The sequence below is a fragment of the Gavia stellata genome, chromosome 19, assembly GCF_030936135.1.
Source record: "Gavia stellata isolate bGavSte3 chromosome 19, bGavSte3.hap2, whole genome shotgun sequence".
Lineage (NCBI taxonomy): Eukaryota > Metazoa > Chordata > Aves > Gaviiformes > Gaviidae > Gavia > Gavia stellata.
In genome coordinates this window covers 15,587,296-15,601,168 of record NC_082612.1, presented here as the reverse complement: position 1 = coordinate 15,601,168, position 13,873 = coordinate 15,587,296, and the positions used below count along the sequence as shown (strand labels likewise).

Genomic DNA, 13,873 nt, shown 5'->3' with positions numbered 1-13,873 from the left:
AAAAATATTTTGCTGCCTATACACAGTAAGTAGGAGATAACTATAATTTAAAAATGACAGAATATGTAAAAAAAAGTCTTAAAAAGAATAAACCAGTGTACTTACTCGCATTCCAAAACTACTGTTTGAAATAAAATCAGCAATAATCTTTCCACAAATGCCCAAGTATACACATTGTAAATCTGATAGTTCATTTTAGAAATGGGAAATACTAAAATGAAAAGGTTGCTGAGAAATACAGAATTTGTGAATTTTAGACTTCTGCTGATACCTGGATACTGTGTATTCTACGACCCTAAGGATGTGGTCATGAGGTCCAATAGCCCACCGTTCTTGGTTGGTGGTATAAGACACATACAGCTTTCCATTTTTCTTGTAATTGGGATGGAATGCAAGGCTTAACAGTCCTCTTTCATCTCCTCCCTGCAGTCAAATGAAAAACACAAAGAATTGTGAAGTTAATTATGTTCTTTATTGTGTTTCAGCTGGAACCCAAAAAAAAAGTTTCTTTCTTGTGGATAATCTTTGCCCAAACTCTTTTCTTTCTTTCCTGACTACTGCACAAAAAGGATTATAAAACATTTCACTTTGGGGAACTCTTTAAGAGTTAGAACAAGACAATTGTCTTATGTAGTTATCTATGCACAAGTCTCTTACGCCACTTTTGTGGAGTGATTTGTGTACGTAATGTTTGGGAAGCCATGAAGACAAGTTTAAGTGCTGTGAAGGATTCTTTGCTGGGTTACTAGGTTGCTTGTAATTCGTAGAAGACAAATAAAAAGGTCTATAATCAGCAGTCACTTCTAATCCAAGTATCCAAAACCTAAAACACAGTGCTGGCTGCCAACTCCCACTGTCTTGGCAATATGTTTAGAAAACAGTTAAATTGCTTGTGTAATATGTAAACCTTTGTTTTACCCTGGAGGCAGCAACATCAGTTGTCACAACTATGGTGGTCTGTTCATCATAGCTGGTATACTGTAGGTAATAAGCAGCCTCAGTCTCAGTGCAGAGAAACCATAGTTTTACATGTGGTCCTTCAAGGGAAAGGTTTTTGTTATTTTTTAAAATAAAAATAGAAAAATCTCCGAACAACTTTCTTTTGTTACTATGTTTGCCACAAAGGTCAGTACAGTTATATGTTAAGCATCAAATCCATGTAATGTACTGCGACAATGCAAATACCCTGTGTACTTAAATAGAAGGCAATTTTCTCTTTGGCTTCTAAAAATGTCTGTAATATTACTACGCCTAAAATTGTATTTGTATAAATGAAGAATAAAACTTAGATTCATTTGTGGCTCTTGAGGTAATACAGGGGAGAGAGGCTGAGGCATAGAAATAAACAGAGTACATATTTAACAATTCAAATTCAATTCATATACGTGATTTTTCACAAGCTGATAGTCGTTTCGGAGTTTGACTCAGGGTTTGCCAGCCTTTCAAAACTAGTGACTCTGTTGTAGATTCAAGGGCTCCAGCTCTGCACCCATAAGGAGACAACGTTTTGCAACTCTAACCACACCCATGATAACTAATTATGAAATTTTAAATTATAAGAGAGAATGAAGCTTTTAAAATGTATTTGCAATTCAGAGTGATGGATGGGCCTGTCTTCCTGTTGAAAGACATCCCACAAAAGGCCTAATTGGGAAAGTGCACAGCTTTAATTTATTTTAATTCAACATGATTGCCATACTTCCTTTTGAATCACAACCATCAAAGAGAAACCTGAGTCAGAAATGGAGATGTAAATAGGTCAAGAGATTTCCATACAAAGAGATTTGTACAATGAAATCTGGATCCTGCTGATTTAGAGGCAGCCAAAATTTGCTAGTTTGTTTGCTTGAAAAATTTAGTTTCAGGGGGTTATCAGAGAGGTTAGTTTTGAAAGTCTAGCTAGAGCTGCCAAATCAGTTGCAGTCATCGTGGATGAAGGGACTGGTAATCTAGCTCTTTCTCCTTTACAAGCCAAAAATAATTCTGCAGCTGAGTCTGAACTGATTGTAGATATTATTGTATGAGTTTCTAAGAGTTTTGACCAAGTTGCTCTGATAAAGTCTGAAGCAAAGGGAGGCAAATCAGTTGCTTTGGGAACAGTAAGGCATATTTCAAAGATTCCTGGTGAATGATTCTATCTGTTGTGCCCAGACAAAGACAGTCCTATTTCTTCTCCTGAGAGATGAGTTCAACTCATTTAAGGGCCCAGGAATGTCAATGAGTCACACTAGGCCTGCCATTCAAGGTGAGTTATTGAAAGTATTAGTAAGAAAAGATCTTTCTGTTACTAAGCTGAAGATTTTATTTAGCACTTGATGTCATGGGAGCAGTCTCAGTGTGAAAGTGAAGTTGTTGAAAGCATAAACAGGTAAAAATTAAATTAAGAGCTTTTAAAGAAGTACCCATGAAGCAAGCATTTGACAAATGAATGAAACATGGGAGCTGCAAGGTAATAAGTATGGCAAGTTGTATTCATCGGATCAGGCCAGTATTTCTACTAATTGCTGTCTTGCATGATTCTATTAGACTGCAGTGTATTACTTACTTTGTTTGTAGAATGTATCTATTGCTTTCTGAAAAGTCACGCTGCTTTCTGTTTTTCAGAGTGAGCCAGTTACACTATGTTCTAAAAAGTCTATTTACTCTTGCATTTAATAAAAACTTTGGAAATATCCCTCTAAGATACTGAAATCAGTGCAGCATCAAGCCATTCTTTGGCTTATGGTCAACTAGAAATCCAGCTGAGTTTTTCCACACTTACTTTTTCTGGGTTTGGAAAACAATTGTTCATGTGTACTTTCAGCTTTATCACTAACTGGCAAACCTGTTGTTTCCAATTAAATCACTGCCACAACTTCCATAGCTTTTGAAACGATCTCTGTGGTGCCAGAAAGTATATAGTTTTCTGTAGTGTTTTGTTATGGGGTAAATTGAGAGATATCCAGCAAAATCCCTTACGAGCAGTCATTTTGGTACAGTCAAACTGAATAATTATGCACCAAATTTCAAAATTTCAGATTTTCCCTATAGAATAATCCTCACTTTTATTTTTTATCAATGGACTTTTGATGTCTGCTGTGAAACCAGCATCCCAGGCTTTATAGTCTTGTCTTGTAGACACCATGTGTCAAATATATATCTCTTTCTCTTGGCAGCTTAATAACCTCTTGACATCCTTTTCTTTTTAAGTTTCCCCTTAGATGAAACCAGCACCAACAACCTGTAGATGACATAGTAGCTTGTATGAGATTGTGCACTACACAATTGGATGGAATAGCCATTAACATTTGTCAGTTGTATAAGGAAGGGCGAGAAGAAGGAGACAAATATTTGTATTCCGTTGGGATGTCTGTTGAAGACAAAGAATGATGGCTGGCTGGAATGAGTGTTAATTACCTAAACGTACTGTGGACTGAGGCCAATGTGAAATTTCTATCGTAACTAAACCTGGAAGCTCACGCTTCTGGTGTCTGCCTGTGCAGCTCTTCAGCTTGAACGCTCCTATCTTCTACTGGCAGTGATTGCATGTTTTGCACCAATACTACACTTGTTTCAAAACTGATTTTCCTTGGGCCAGTTTATAAGCTTCAGCTAAGGAGTTCTGTGAAAGGAAAAACATTCCTTTAAAAACCAGTTTGGTCTAGTTTAGGACCACAAGCATGAAAATAATTTAATCAGAATTATATTATCTTAAGTCAGTACAAAGCCAAGTAAAGACTAATTGTATGCATTAAACTTGAAGTGTTTCTTTACTTTTCATTTTTAAATGGTTGGGTAGGTACATTCTGTCCGTTCTAAAAGTATATTACACCAGTAAGTGTTCTCAACTGAAGTATATTTTTAATATTTCTTTCTGCATTGTAATTTCTGTTGTAATATACTTGTAAAAATCTTAAACAACTGAACAACACGATCCACTTTGTATTTTGATTATCATGAAGAGGAGTAATCGTTGCATGTGAATACTGGATTTTTATAGAAAGGTGCTATTTTCACGTAAGCGCTCCTTAGAAGTGGGCTATGTGTTCCAAATGTACTCTGGTATATCTCTGATATCATATACAGAAGTATTATTATGTTATTAAGATATTATACTTTTTCTATAATACAGAAACATATGCTGCAGTTATTTTTAAGACATGCTACCATTTCATTATGTCAATATATGTATTATTTCCTATAGTAAATTTAGAGAAATACATGGGAATGCCTTAACTGGTATTGTTAACTATTTCATTTAAAATAGATCATACTGTAAGCATGACCCTTAACTACGTAACCTTAATAGTAATTAATTTGAGTAAGCAAAGCCAGACACAACCATTTATTTCATTACTCTGTGTGGCTTAATAGTAAACAATATAGGAGCAGATTCCGAGTTTTCCTTTAAAATTGATTTCACAATTCACTCACTTATATAAAATAGTGGTATTTATACTTAACAGCTTTTTCATCTGGACAATCCCACTCTCATGTTGGAAATGAGTAGCAACCTTTTTTAAAAGGGGTTGTACTTAAAATATGTATACTCAATGGTCATTTGTGACTTAAAATATTAACTCTAATGTAATGTCTTTATATAATTTGTTTTCATCTATTATTATAGAGCAAATGCTGGCTAACTTGTTGAGGTAGTATGATCACCCTAAATTTAGTTTATTTCCTATATAATAAATACCATAACTAATATGCATTACCGTGTGTTTGATCTTAAGGAGCTTTATTTGTAAAAAACATGGGGGAAGGGGTCATGGAACATTAAAATCTCTTATCAGGCAGTACCATATGAACTCTTCAGAAAGGGATTTCTAATTAGGAGATCCCAAAAGAATCTCTGCTTATTTGAACCTTCCTTTCCCGGATCTTACTGTAGGGCTGAAGATCAATGTCAGGTATTTTTCTCAGCGGGAAGTCTTTGCTTAATCGACATGTTTTGGAAATTTGGCCCCGGCACAGCGTAGAAACTTGACTACAGCAGAAGTGGGAACCAGCAAAGGGCACACCTTGCCTTTCAAAGCTGCATCGACTATTTTGAGAAGCACAAGGGGGAAGTGCCTCTGACAGGTGAAAGGGGACAACAAATGCAGAATGAGAAAACCAGAAATTGATTGGGCTGTAGGTATGGTATAGGAATAGAGCTCCTATAGACCTCTTGGGTGTTGAGAACTCAAGTGCTTTGCTATCTGAACATCTGTGGGGCCTGAGGCCTCTGGCAAGGGAAGAATTTGTAACATAAGACATCTACCTTAGGGAAAAATAATTACACTGATGTCATGGCTCAGTATAGTATGCATACTAGACCCTATCTCCAAAGCATTTCCTTTTTGCTGTTGTGCTGCAAAGCTTCATTATTTTTTCCTCATTTATAAAGGACTTTGCAGTTATCTAAGGACTTTTTTTAAGCATTTGCAATATTTTTTACTGATTTTAACAAATGCGCTATTTTAATACTTCACTTAAAAATAACTTTAGCTACAGTAATGCTTTACAATTAAATTTATACAGGAAAAATACTTAGAGAGCCATACTCTTACTTGGAATTTAAGCACAAATCCTACTGAAGTTGGAGGTGTTTTTTTGTTCCGTTAGGTGCAGGGCAGGATTTGGCTGCAAATCATTGATGGCCAAAATGCACCCATCACAAAGTTGTCTGCTCTGATGTTTGCAGTGATATTTATACGCTCATTTTTTTACAGGACAACTGAACTCACAATAAAGTAATGACATCCCACTCCTTTAGTGCCCAGTGGCTCCAAAAGTCAGACCTATCAAAAGGTAGTAAGAAGGCGATTTGTAAGACCAGTTCTTTTTTGAATGGGGCTTCTCTGCACTTAGGGAAAAGTCAGAGTACCTATTGACAGGAATTACACACAAATACTTACTATGCAGCAGAGTTTTTGAGCAAAAGAACTCTGGAGTGGCCATAACTTGGAACAGAAATAAATCAAAATGGTTTGAGATCTAAAGGTAGCACTGGAACTTAAAACCTAATTCTATTTTTCTGATTATTTCTGTTGCAGCAAAGACAAAATTTTGACATGGCCTTGATCATTTTTTCTTTTCCTTACCTTCATAGTCCTTTGAAGAGCCCAGTCACTAAATGCAGGACCTTTCACTTCTAGTCCTAGTCCTCTGTACTTATTTTTTTAATTCCTCAACTCCAGATTTTGCTGTTCTGCTGGGCAAGTCTTTAGTTTAATCCAAATGACAATCCTCGTCCCCTGATAATACAATTCTTTCTTCCCGTCCTCCTAAAGAAAGTATATGAAACTTATAAATGCAGATACCAACCCAACACAAACCCACAGCTTGCCTCCTTCACACTCGTCTAGTAAGACACGAATCCTGCTTTGACAACTCTCCCAATTATTGGTTAGAAGCAGCTAAAAGCTTGGCGACTGCCAAGAGCCAGCCAATAATTGAGAGGTTTTGGGCAGAGTGACATACGACTGCGAGTGTGCTTGCAAGGAGGTGGCCATGAGCCCATGTGAGGTCTGCATCTGGACTGAGAAACTTTATGTACTGCACTACTTTAGGAGAATTGGAATAACAGAAGACAGTGGAAATCAGTCCCGGAAGAGGGAGATTCAAATAAAGACCAGATGATTATTGCATTCAGTAAAGCTGGCTCAAGGAGGTGTGAATTACACACTTTCCTGCACCACAGAGGCCTCTTGAGCTGTAAGCAGCATTCATCCTCTGGGAACACAGGTGGTGATTCCACCTCTGTCCCCAGCTGGATTTATTTTCAAGGAAGCTTTACATTCCACCAGCAATTCAGTGAGTGGTTCACCAGCGGAGGCCACTAAGGGAAGGTAAAAAATAAGCATGCTCCTTCTCATTTCCCTGGCACGCTTCCACTTTCTGGTCTTTATTTATTTATTTATTTGGCCTTTCTGCTCTCCTATACTTTTCCTCTTCAGCGTTTTTCCACTATAGACTGTCTTCTCCTGACAGCTTTTCAGCTGCCTTGGTTTGAGGTCTATTGTGTTGTAGAATTAGCCTTCTAGGAAAGCGAGAAAGCTTCCTTCAAGTGAAGGAGAATGCAGCAAGTCCTAAGAAATTTACTGACCATGAAAATCCTTCATTAACAGGGAGAATAGACTTGATGACCTTTGTATTTTTTCTCCTTCTTTCTGTTGCTTTTAAGCTTTACCCACCTTTCCATGCCATTTCTGTGATAAAGGCAAATTTTACAACTCTCTTTCAGTGGGCAGTCCAATAAAATTGGCTCAGATGATACCCCAAAGAGAACAGACTACATTACATTAACATTCCCAAATACAAGACGTGATGACAAAAGACTAATAATCCCTTTTTCATTCACCAAAACCGTGACTTTACCTCTTGCAATCAAGAATGATTTTTTTTTTTTCGCTTAGACCCTATTTTAATGCTATCTAACATTTTTCTGTAAACACACAATACAAATTAATCTTATTAGTGATTTACTGTTCTACCCATGCTCCAGTTTGACCGTAGTCCTCTCAGGCAGCTACACTGTTTTTCTCATGCTCTCATTCCTTGACTATGTATATAAAACTTCTCTTTATTTTTCAGTAGCAAGTTTCATAAAATTTTTCTTTTCAGTTAAAATACAGATCTAATGGCAGAGAGTTGTTAGAAGAGTTTAAGAATTATAAATCAATATGTAAGTTCCTTTTATGTGGCATGACATTTCAGCCAATCACTGCTGCTTTTATCATTGCTAAAGATAAAAATATGCTGTGGAAAAATAAAAATCTTACTATGGTGCAAAGATCTCCCTGGGCTGCTAAATTAAGACTTTTCATAAATGTCCGCAGAAAAGTCTACAGCACTTTAAAATGAGCTGTGAGACTTTTTTTTGTGCTGAGAGAGGGAAAAAAAAGAGGATGTATGGTGACACATAGCAAATTTGACAGTGCTTATGTAAAATGAACCAACCTACAACAAATTCTATACTCCGATAATTGAAAACAAATTCATGCTGTTTTACCGTGACCACTTTATATGGAAATTTAGGGATATAATTCAGAACAGAATAACAGTAATTATCGTACTCTCTGCATTAAATTAAAACCAGAAATGTTGATCTGTCTAATTGTAGGCATTAAAAAATAACTAGTTTCAAAAAAGAGAGATGCAATGGAAAGATGCCCTGATGACATTACTCTGTCTTACCCACAGTTCTGCCTTTCTCCTTTGGCTCTCAGTAGTGAACTGTTGTCCATTAAGGCAGATACTTGCTTTTTCTGGCTGCAAGGGGAATGTTACATTCACATGAGCTATATGTATTTAAATATTGCGGGGCGGGGGGAGAGAGCAGCAAACCACACCCAGCTTGAGGGCAAAAAGCTACCGATTTCCACTTAGCTTGGTCCCCGTGTCTTTACTGTTGTCTGCATGCTAATGGGTATTAAAACTTGCTCAGCAAGTGCTGAAGTTGCTAGCGGTCTGCATCTTCCAAAACCAAATGAAAAATGCTCACCTTTAACAGGATACCTTTTGCCAGAGGGTAATAAAGGACTAGAGGCGCTTCATTCAGTCCGCACCATTTGTGTTTTTACCCCAGGCATTACTATGGTGATCATTCATGCTTGCAACAGAAGCTAGATTAAACTGTGGGCCTTATGAGCTGGGCTCTGTCACTGTTTTACGAGAAGAGTGAGTTCAGTGGCTTATCAAAATGATACTAATCTTCACTGTAATGTATAAAGGTACTCTTCTTCACTGAAGGTCATTTCTTTAGCAGATTTCTGGCTTTACTCACTAAGGCTCTGAAGGTACTTAGCAAAGGTTGCAAAGTGTTTTCTGCAAGGTATTTCAAATTGTCTTTTTCTTCTTATTTTAAGAAATTGGAAAATCGTATTATCTGAATGGTTTTTGGCAGGGGAGTAGGAGACAAGTTGAAGGATAGAAGTTCAGGTGACCTAGAAACACAGGACAGAGACAGAGAGGATATGAAAGGTTAACTGTCGTTGATGCTTATATTCCACCTATCATCTTGTCTGGGATTCTCTCCTGAAGGCAGAGCCGCCATGTAGAGTGTGAGGCTTGCCTGCAGGCACCGAAAGGTGGGAACACGTCACCATTTTTCAGTTGCCAAAGAATGTGTGTGCAAATTCTAGAGATAAAGCAAATGCTATTCTGCTCCCTAATATCCAAAGAACTTTCGGACTCTGAAATCTGGATGCATGGAGAGGCATGCTTCAGCCTATATTTAGCATCAGCATTCAGCATAGTTTTGATAATGATGTGTCCTATCTTCAAAGCAAATGCTGGTTGCATATGGTGCTGGTTTTCTCAGTAGATGATCATGCTAAACGTAATAGGCAAAATCAGAACTTGTATTCTCAGAAGCTCTGTAAGTATTCTTCAACATTTTACCAGTAGACATACAACAGATCTACTGGATGAAGGCTAGACAACTATGTTATGTCTATTTACTCCAATTTTAAAATTGTTTATACCTATGTTCTTTGTCCCTTCAATTGTTCCAAAGAGTAAACAGTCTTGTCGTATTGGCACAAATGCAAACAGAAAATCAATTTAGAGGTCCAGCATCTGCTACTGAGTTTTAGGCTTCCACATATGAGCATGAGCATTGGAAAGTGTATTTGTTGTCCAAAATCAAACTGTTTGAAATCTAAGGACTGCACTTGTTGGAGTCCTGATACAAAGGCAGCTAGAAAAAGACAGCAAATGCTATTACTGCATTTTTTTCAACAAAAACTGTGCATGTGCATCAGGTTTTGCACCTGGGTCAAAAATATATTTAAGCACCACCACCCTCACATTTCTGAAAAAGCACTGGATGGGAGCCGGGAAGTAAAAAGCGTTTGAATTCGCTGATACTGCCCAAGCACTTTTCTCACTGGTGCTCTGCCAGTCCCTTCAGCCTCAGGGTGCCTCAGGAGCTGGGCAGCCCGAGGGCGGAAAGGCTAGCGTGCCACTTACCTGCGCTGCTGCAGTTAAGCAACAGCTTGGATTTCAAATACTGACTCGAGTAATCAAATAGTTTGAGTTCTTTCAGTAAGTCTTAAAAACTATAGGTAATTTGCCAGCTACCTGCAAACAAGGAGTAAATAAATCCAGAGAAATCCAGATTTTTCCACAGACATTTTGCGACCACCAGAGGAAGCTAAAATAATGAAGCATTTTTGTGCTTGATCTTGTCTTTACCTCTCAACTAAAATAGTGAAAAAATATTAATAATTTGAAGAGAGACATGAATATTTTTATGAAATGTGCCAAGTGGAAAAACCAGGGTGGTGGAGGATATACGGTTTGCTCTTCATGACTAGAATCTGTATATAAGAGGAGAATGATGGCAATCCGCAGCCGTGTTGACAATTCAGACATACAGGAAATACCCTTGTAGGAAACTAATACCATCTGGGTTTGGCCCAAGATGTGTGAATGAGAAATATGTTTCTTGTTGAGAATGCAAAGATAGTTTTGGACATTGCAAAGAAGGAATGCGTTAAGCATGCACAGTTATAAAAATGAAATAGGGTGAGGCATTGCATGCATATGGAATAATTAGAGGAATATGTTTGTGTGCGTCAATAGCTGATGCAGACTTAGAACTTCAGAATTCATTTGTCCTAAGACAACCAGCAAATTACTATGAAAAATGTCTTCAGTATAAATGGCCAGGAGCTTTCTGAATAAGGCAGTATTTGAAAATGCTGATTTGTCTAAGCCACTGCGTTCCCTGATAGAAAGGGAGGTTTGCTTGTATTTGGGGGAAAAAACTAAAATAGTTTTGAAGTTGTTGAAACATCCAGTTCTAACATTTGTAAAATTAGGAATTTGGATTATTTCAGTGAGTTGTTTTCAGTTTAGAAATTAGTTTTAGTTAAAAGAATGTCAACACTGAACTGGAATATTTCATTTGGCCCTTCCTGAGAACCTTTCAGTCCACACTTGGTAAGAGTCTGTTTTCAAAATCTCAGAATATTCTCACTCCTCTCTATCCTGTTCTTGCATTAACTGTCTGAGATTTTAGTGTCTGTTCTTGGCATAGGAAGGCTCTCTGGTTTCTAACGAAGCCATTGCCAGCATTCTGAGGTTCCTGAGACTCGCTGCCTGCGGGATGGATTTTTGCCTCTCCCTTGACACCCTCATCTACTTGTGAAAGCCCCAGCAGTGCTGATTTTTCTGTTATTTGTGAGGCTAATGAATGCCTTGCGTGGACAGGAAAAAGTTCCAGGCTCTCCTTTTGGTGCACATGTGACTTCTTCTCCAGATTAGCCTTTAGTACTATCATCCTTTCTCTAAGTTCAGGCTCTAAATGCTCTTTTTTAAAGAAAATTATTGAGAAGATAAAAGGTTTGCTAGTCTTCCATGTCTGTCAAGATCCTGGATTAACCCTGTTCCAGGTTCAAAGACACTCATTATACAAATTACCTGTTCCTTAACTGAGCAATGCTCATACGATGACAGTAAACTGTCTGTTACTGTATCTTGGTTTTCATTTGGTTTTCAGCAGATTTTTGACATCCCTGAACAGGATTACTCTTGTCACTGCTGAACACTGCTGGAGACATTTATTTTACACATATTAATTGTTTTAGTGCTTACCTAGAAGGCAGAATGCAAAAAAAATGTGGAAAATTGAAGTGGCCATTTTGATTCTTTTATTTTCCATTCAGTTTTAGTATGCGTTGAACATGCGTAGCACCTGAGATCTTTGGACAGGATGATCAAAGTCTATTGAATCAAATGTTATTAATACACTAATGGAGCACCATCGCATCTCTTTGATGGATTACGTTCCGTTTGACGCGGGCTATCTGAAGAAGCAGGCAGGCTAGAGGCAGGAACAGCAGCCCATTACAGAGTCCATTGCAACTGCAAATTTGAGCAAATCATCAGGGTTGAGTTCTGTGCTTGCTGGCTAATAGACTATGAATATATGACTTGATGGAAAATCCATTCCTTGTTCTTTGAAAATGAATTATTAGTACCTCTTTCAGCTTCATGATAGAATTGTGTTATATTAGTTCATCCTTTGCTCGGCTGTACACAAAGCATTGCTTTCATTTGCATCTACTGTGGAACGTGCGCATCTGCCTTTCAGGTGAGAATTTATGACCGTGCAAGGCTTGAATTTTCCAAGCTGTTTATGCTTATGTGTTATGCATATACTCACTACATACACGTATAAACATACACATGCACCCAGCATTTAGGTGAACACAGATTTCCTTGTCCCTGTAGTTTAAATTCTCATCAAATTAAATTCTTTTTTGTAGTCCCATAAGCGGAACATGAGTGGATATAAACAGTGCACACATGCTTGATTGGCCTATCTTAAGGATTAAATTAATGGTGTTTGAACTACCTAAAAGAATTTATTTTATAGTATAGAATAAGTTAATATTGTTATGCCTACAACGTTCAATTCCGATGTTGGGGAAAAATGGTTTTGAAAAATGGGCATTTCATGTATGTGCCTGTGTTTTTTAAAGAACTCATTAAATTATGGTTGTGCTACGTATTTTAAATATTGACATTTCTGAGTGGGGTTTAATTTTTATTCTGCCAAGTGTTGTAAATTCGTGTTTTGGATCCTGAGGATTTTGGTGGAGGTGGAAAACCACTAATAATTTCTTCTCGTTCACGCAACTTGTATTCACTTGCATGTCTTAACTTGAAGCAGACCTTTTCTGTTGATGCTGATAACACTGTTCTGAGTATAAACCAAACTCCTTTGGAGTAGGAAAGAGTAAAATTTCCTCTAAGTAATAGCAATGATAATTACCTTAATATAAAATTTTGTGTCAGAAGGCCCTAATTCAGCAAGTATTTAGGCACATGCCCAAACTCCACTGATTTTTTTTCTAGTGCAAAACAGGATACCATGAGGCAGCTGATTCTCTCCCCTTCAGAGTTTACATGACTTTTGGCGTCAGTAAATGAGATCTGATACAATGGTGATGAAGGAATTTATCGATCAAAAATGCTTCTGATTGAGGGGGAAAAAAATTACTGGAAAAAATGGAGACTTTTCTCTTAATGAATCTGACCCTGAGATTTCATAAAGATTTTTTTATGGTCTGTAGCTAATGTGGTGGTTATGCAGCTAAAGGCATTATCTTCACATCATTATAATGAAACATAACACTGGTATCCTTGACTTTATTAGCCAGGCTTCATTGGTATCTGATGTTATATATTTCCTATTATAAATCTAAATAAGAACTTGCATTGACCTGTATTAGACCAAACATTAAACAATTTACTAAGATTACGACTTTGAAAGGGAACTTAAAAAAAAAAAAGTCTTTTAGACCACCAAGAAACAACCATAAATTTAAGGAAATATGAGGTTTCCACCATGTGACTTCCCCTGCAGAGTTATGCAACTGACTGCTGTTACTTAAAGGTCAACATAAAAAATTTATGGTACATTTTTTAAGAGATTTATAGTGTTTCTATTTATACAACTTATATGTCAACAATTTAAAGGTATAGTATACTGAAATAACAAATTAAAGTCTAATCCCTTTGAATCCTTGATAAAATAGAATGCTCTAATATGTCATATATAAAAGAGGTTTAATAAATGTATCTGTATTAATTGATGTGGTATGTGTGATGTAATGATTAGCTGTTTATTATCTATTACAGATCATTTGTTCATTTTTATCCTGAAAGTCATTTGCAAATGGGATTGATTAGGGGAGCATTCTTTGTCGCATAGGCCCATTACATGGTGGTGTAACTCCCTTTAGAAGAGCCCTGCAAATCAGTCTCAGAACTAACGTTCTTTCAGTGCTGAGATGGATGATGCCATTGATACTATCTAGACCTCTTGTTTCGGAATATCTTTGAACTCAAATACATATCATTTACCCAAGATGTTGTTGGACTCTCTGCAAGT

General features: G+C 37.1%; 1 protein-coding gene across 1 annotated transcript in view; it reads right to left on the bottom strand.

The window, feature by feature from the left end:
• The window catches only part of HHIP (hedgehog interacting protein), a 74,681-nt gene that overhangs the window by 19,978 nt on the left and 40,830 nt on the right, over positions 1–13,873 (bottom strand). Inside the window, exon 5 of the mRNA XM_059826916.1 lies at positions 272–423. Coding sequence (XP_059682899.1) covers positions 272–423 — 152 coding nt within the window. The remainder of the gene's footprint in view (positions 1–271; positions 424–13,873) is intronic.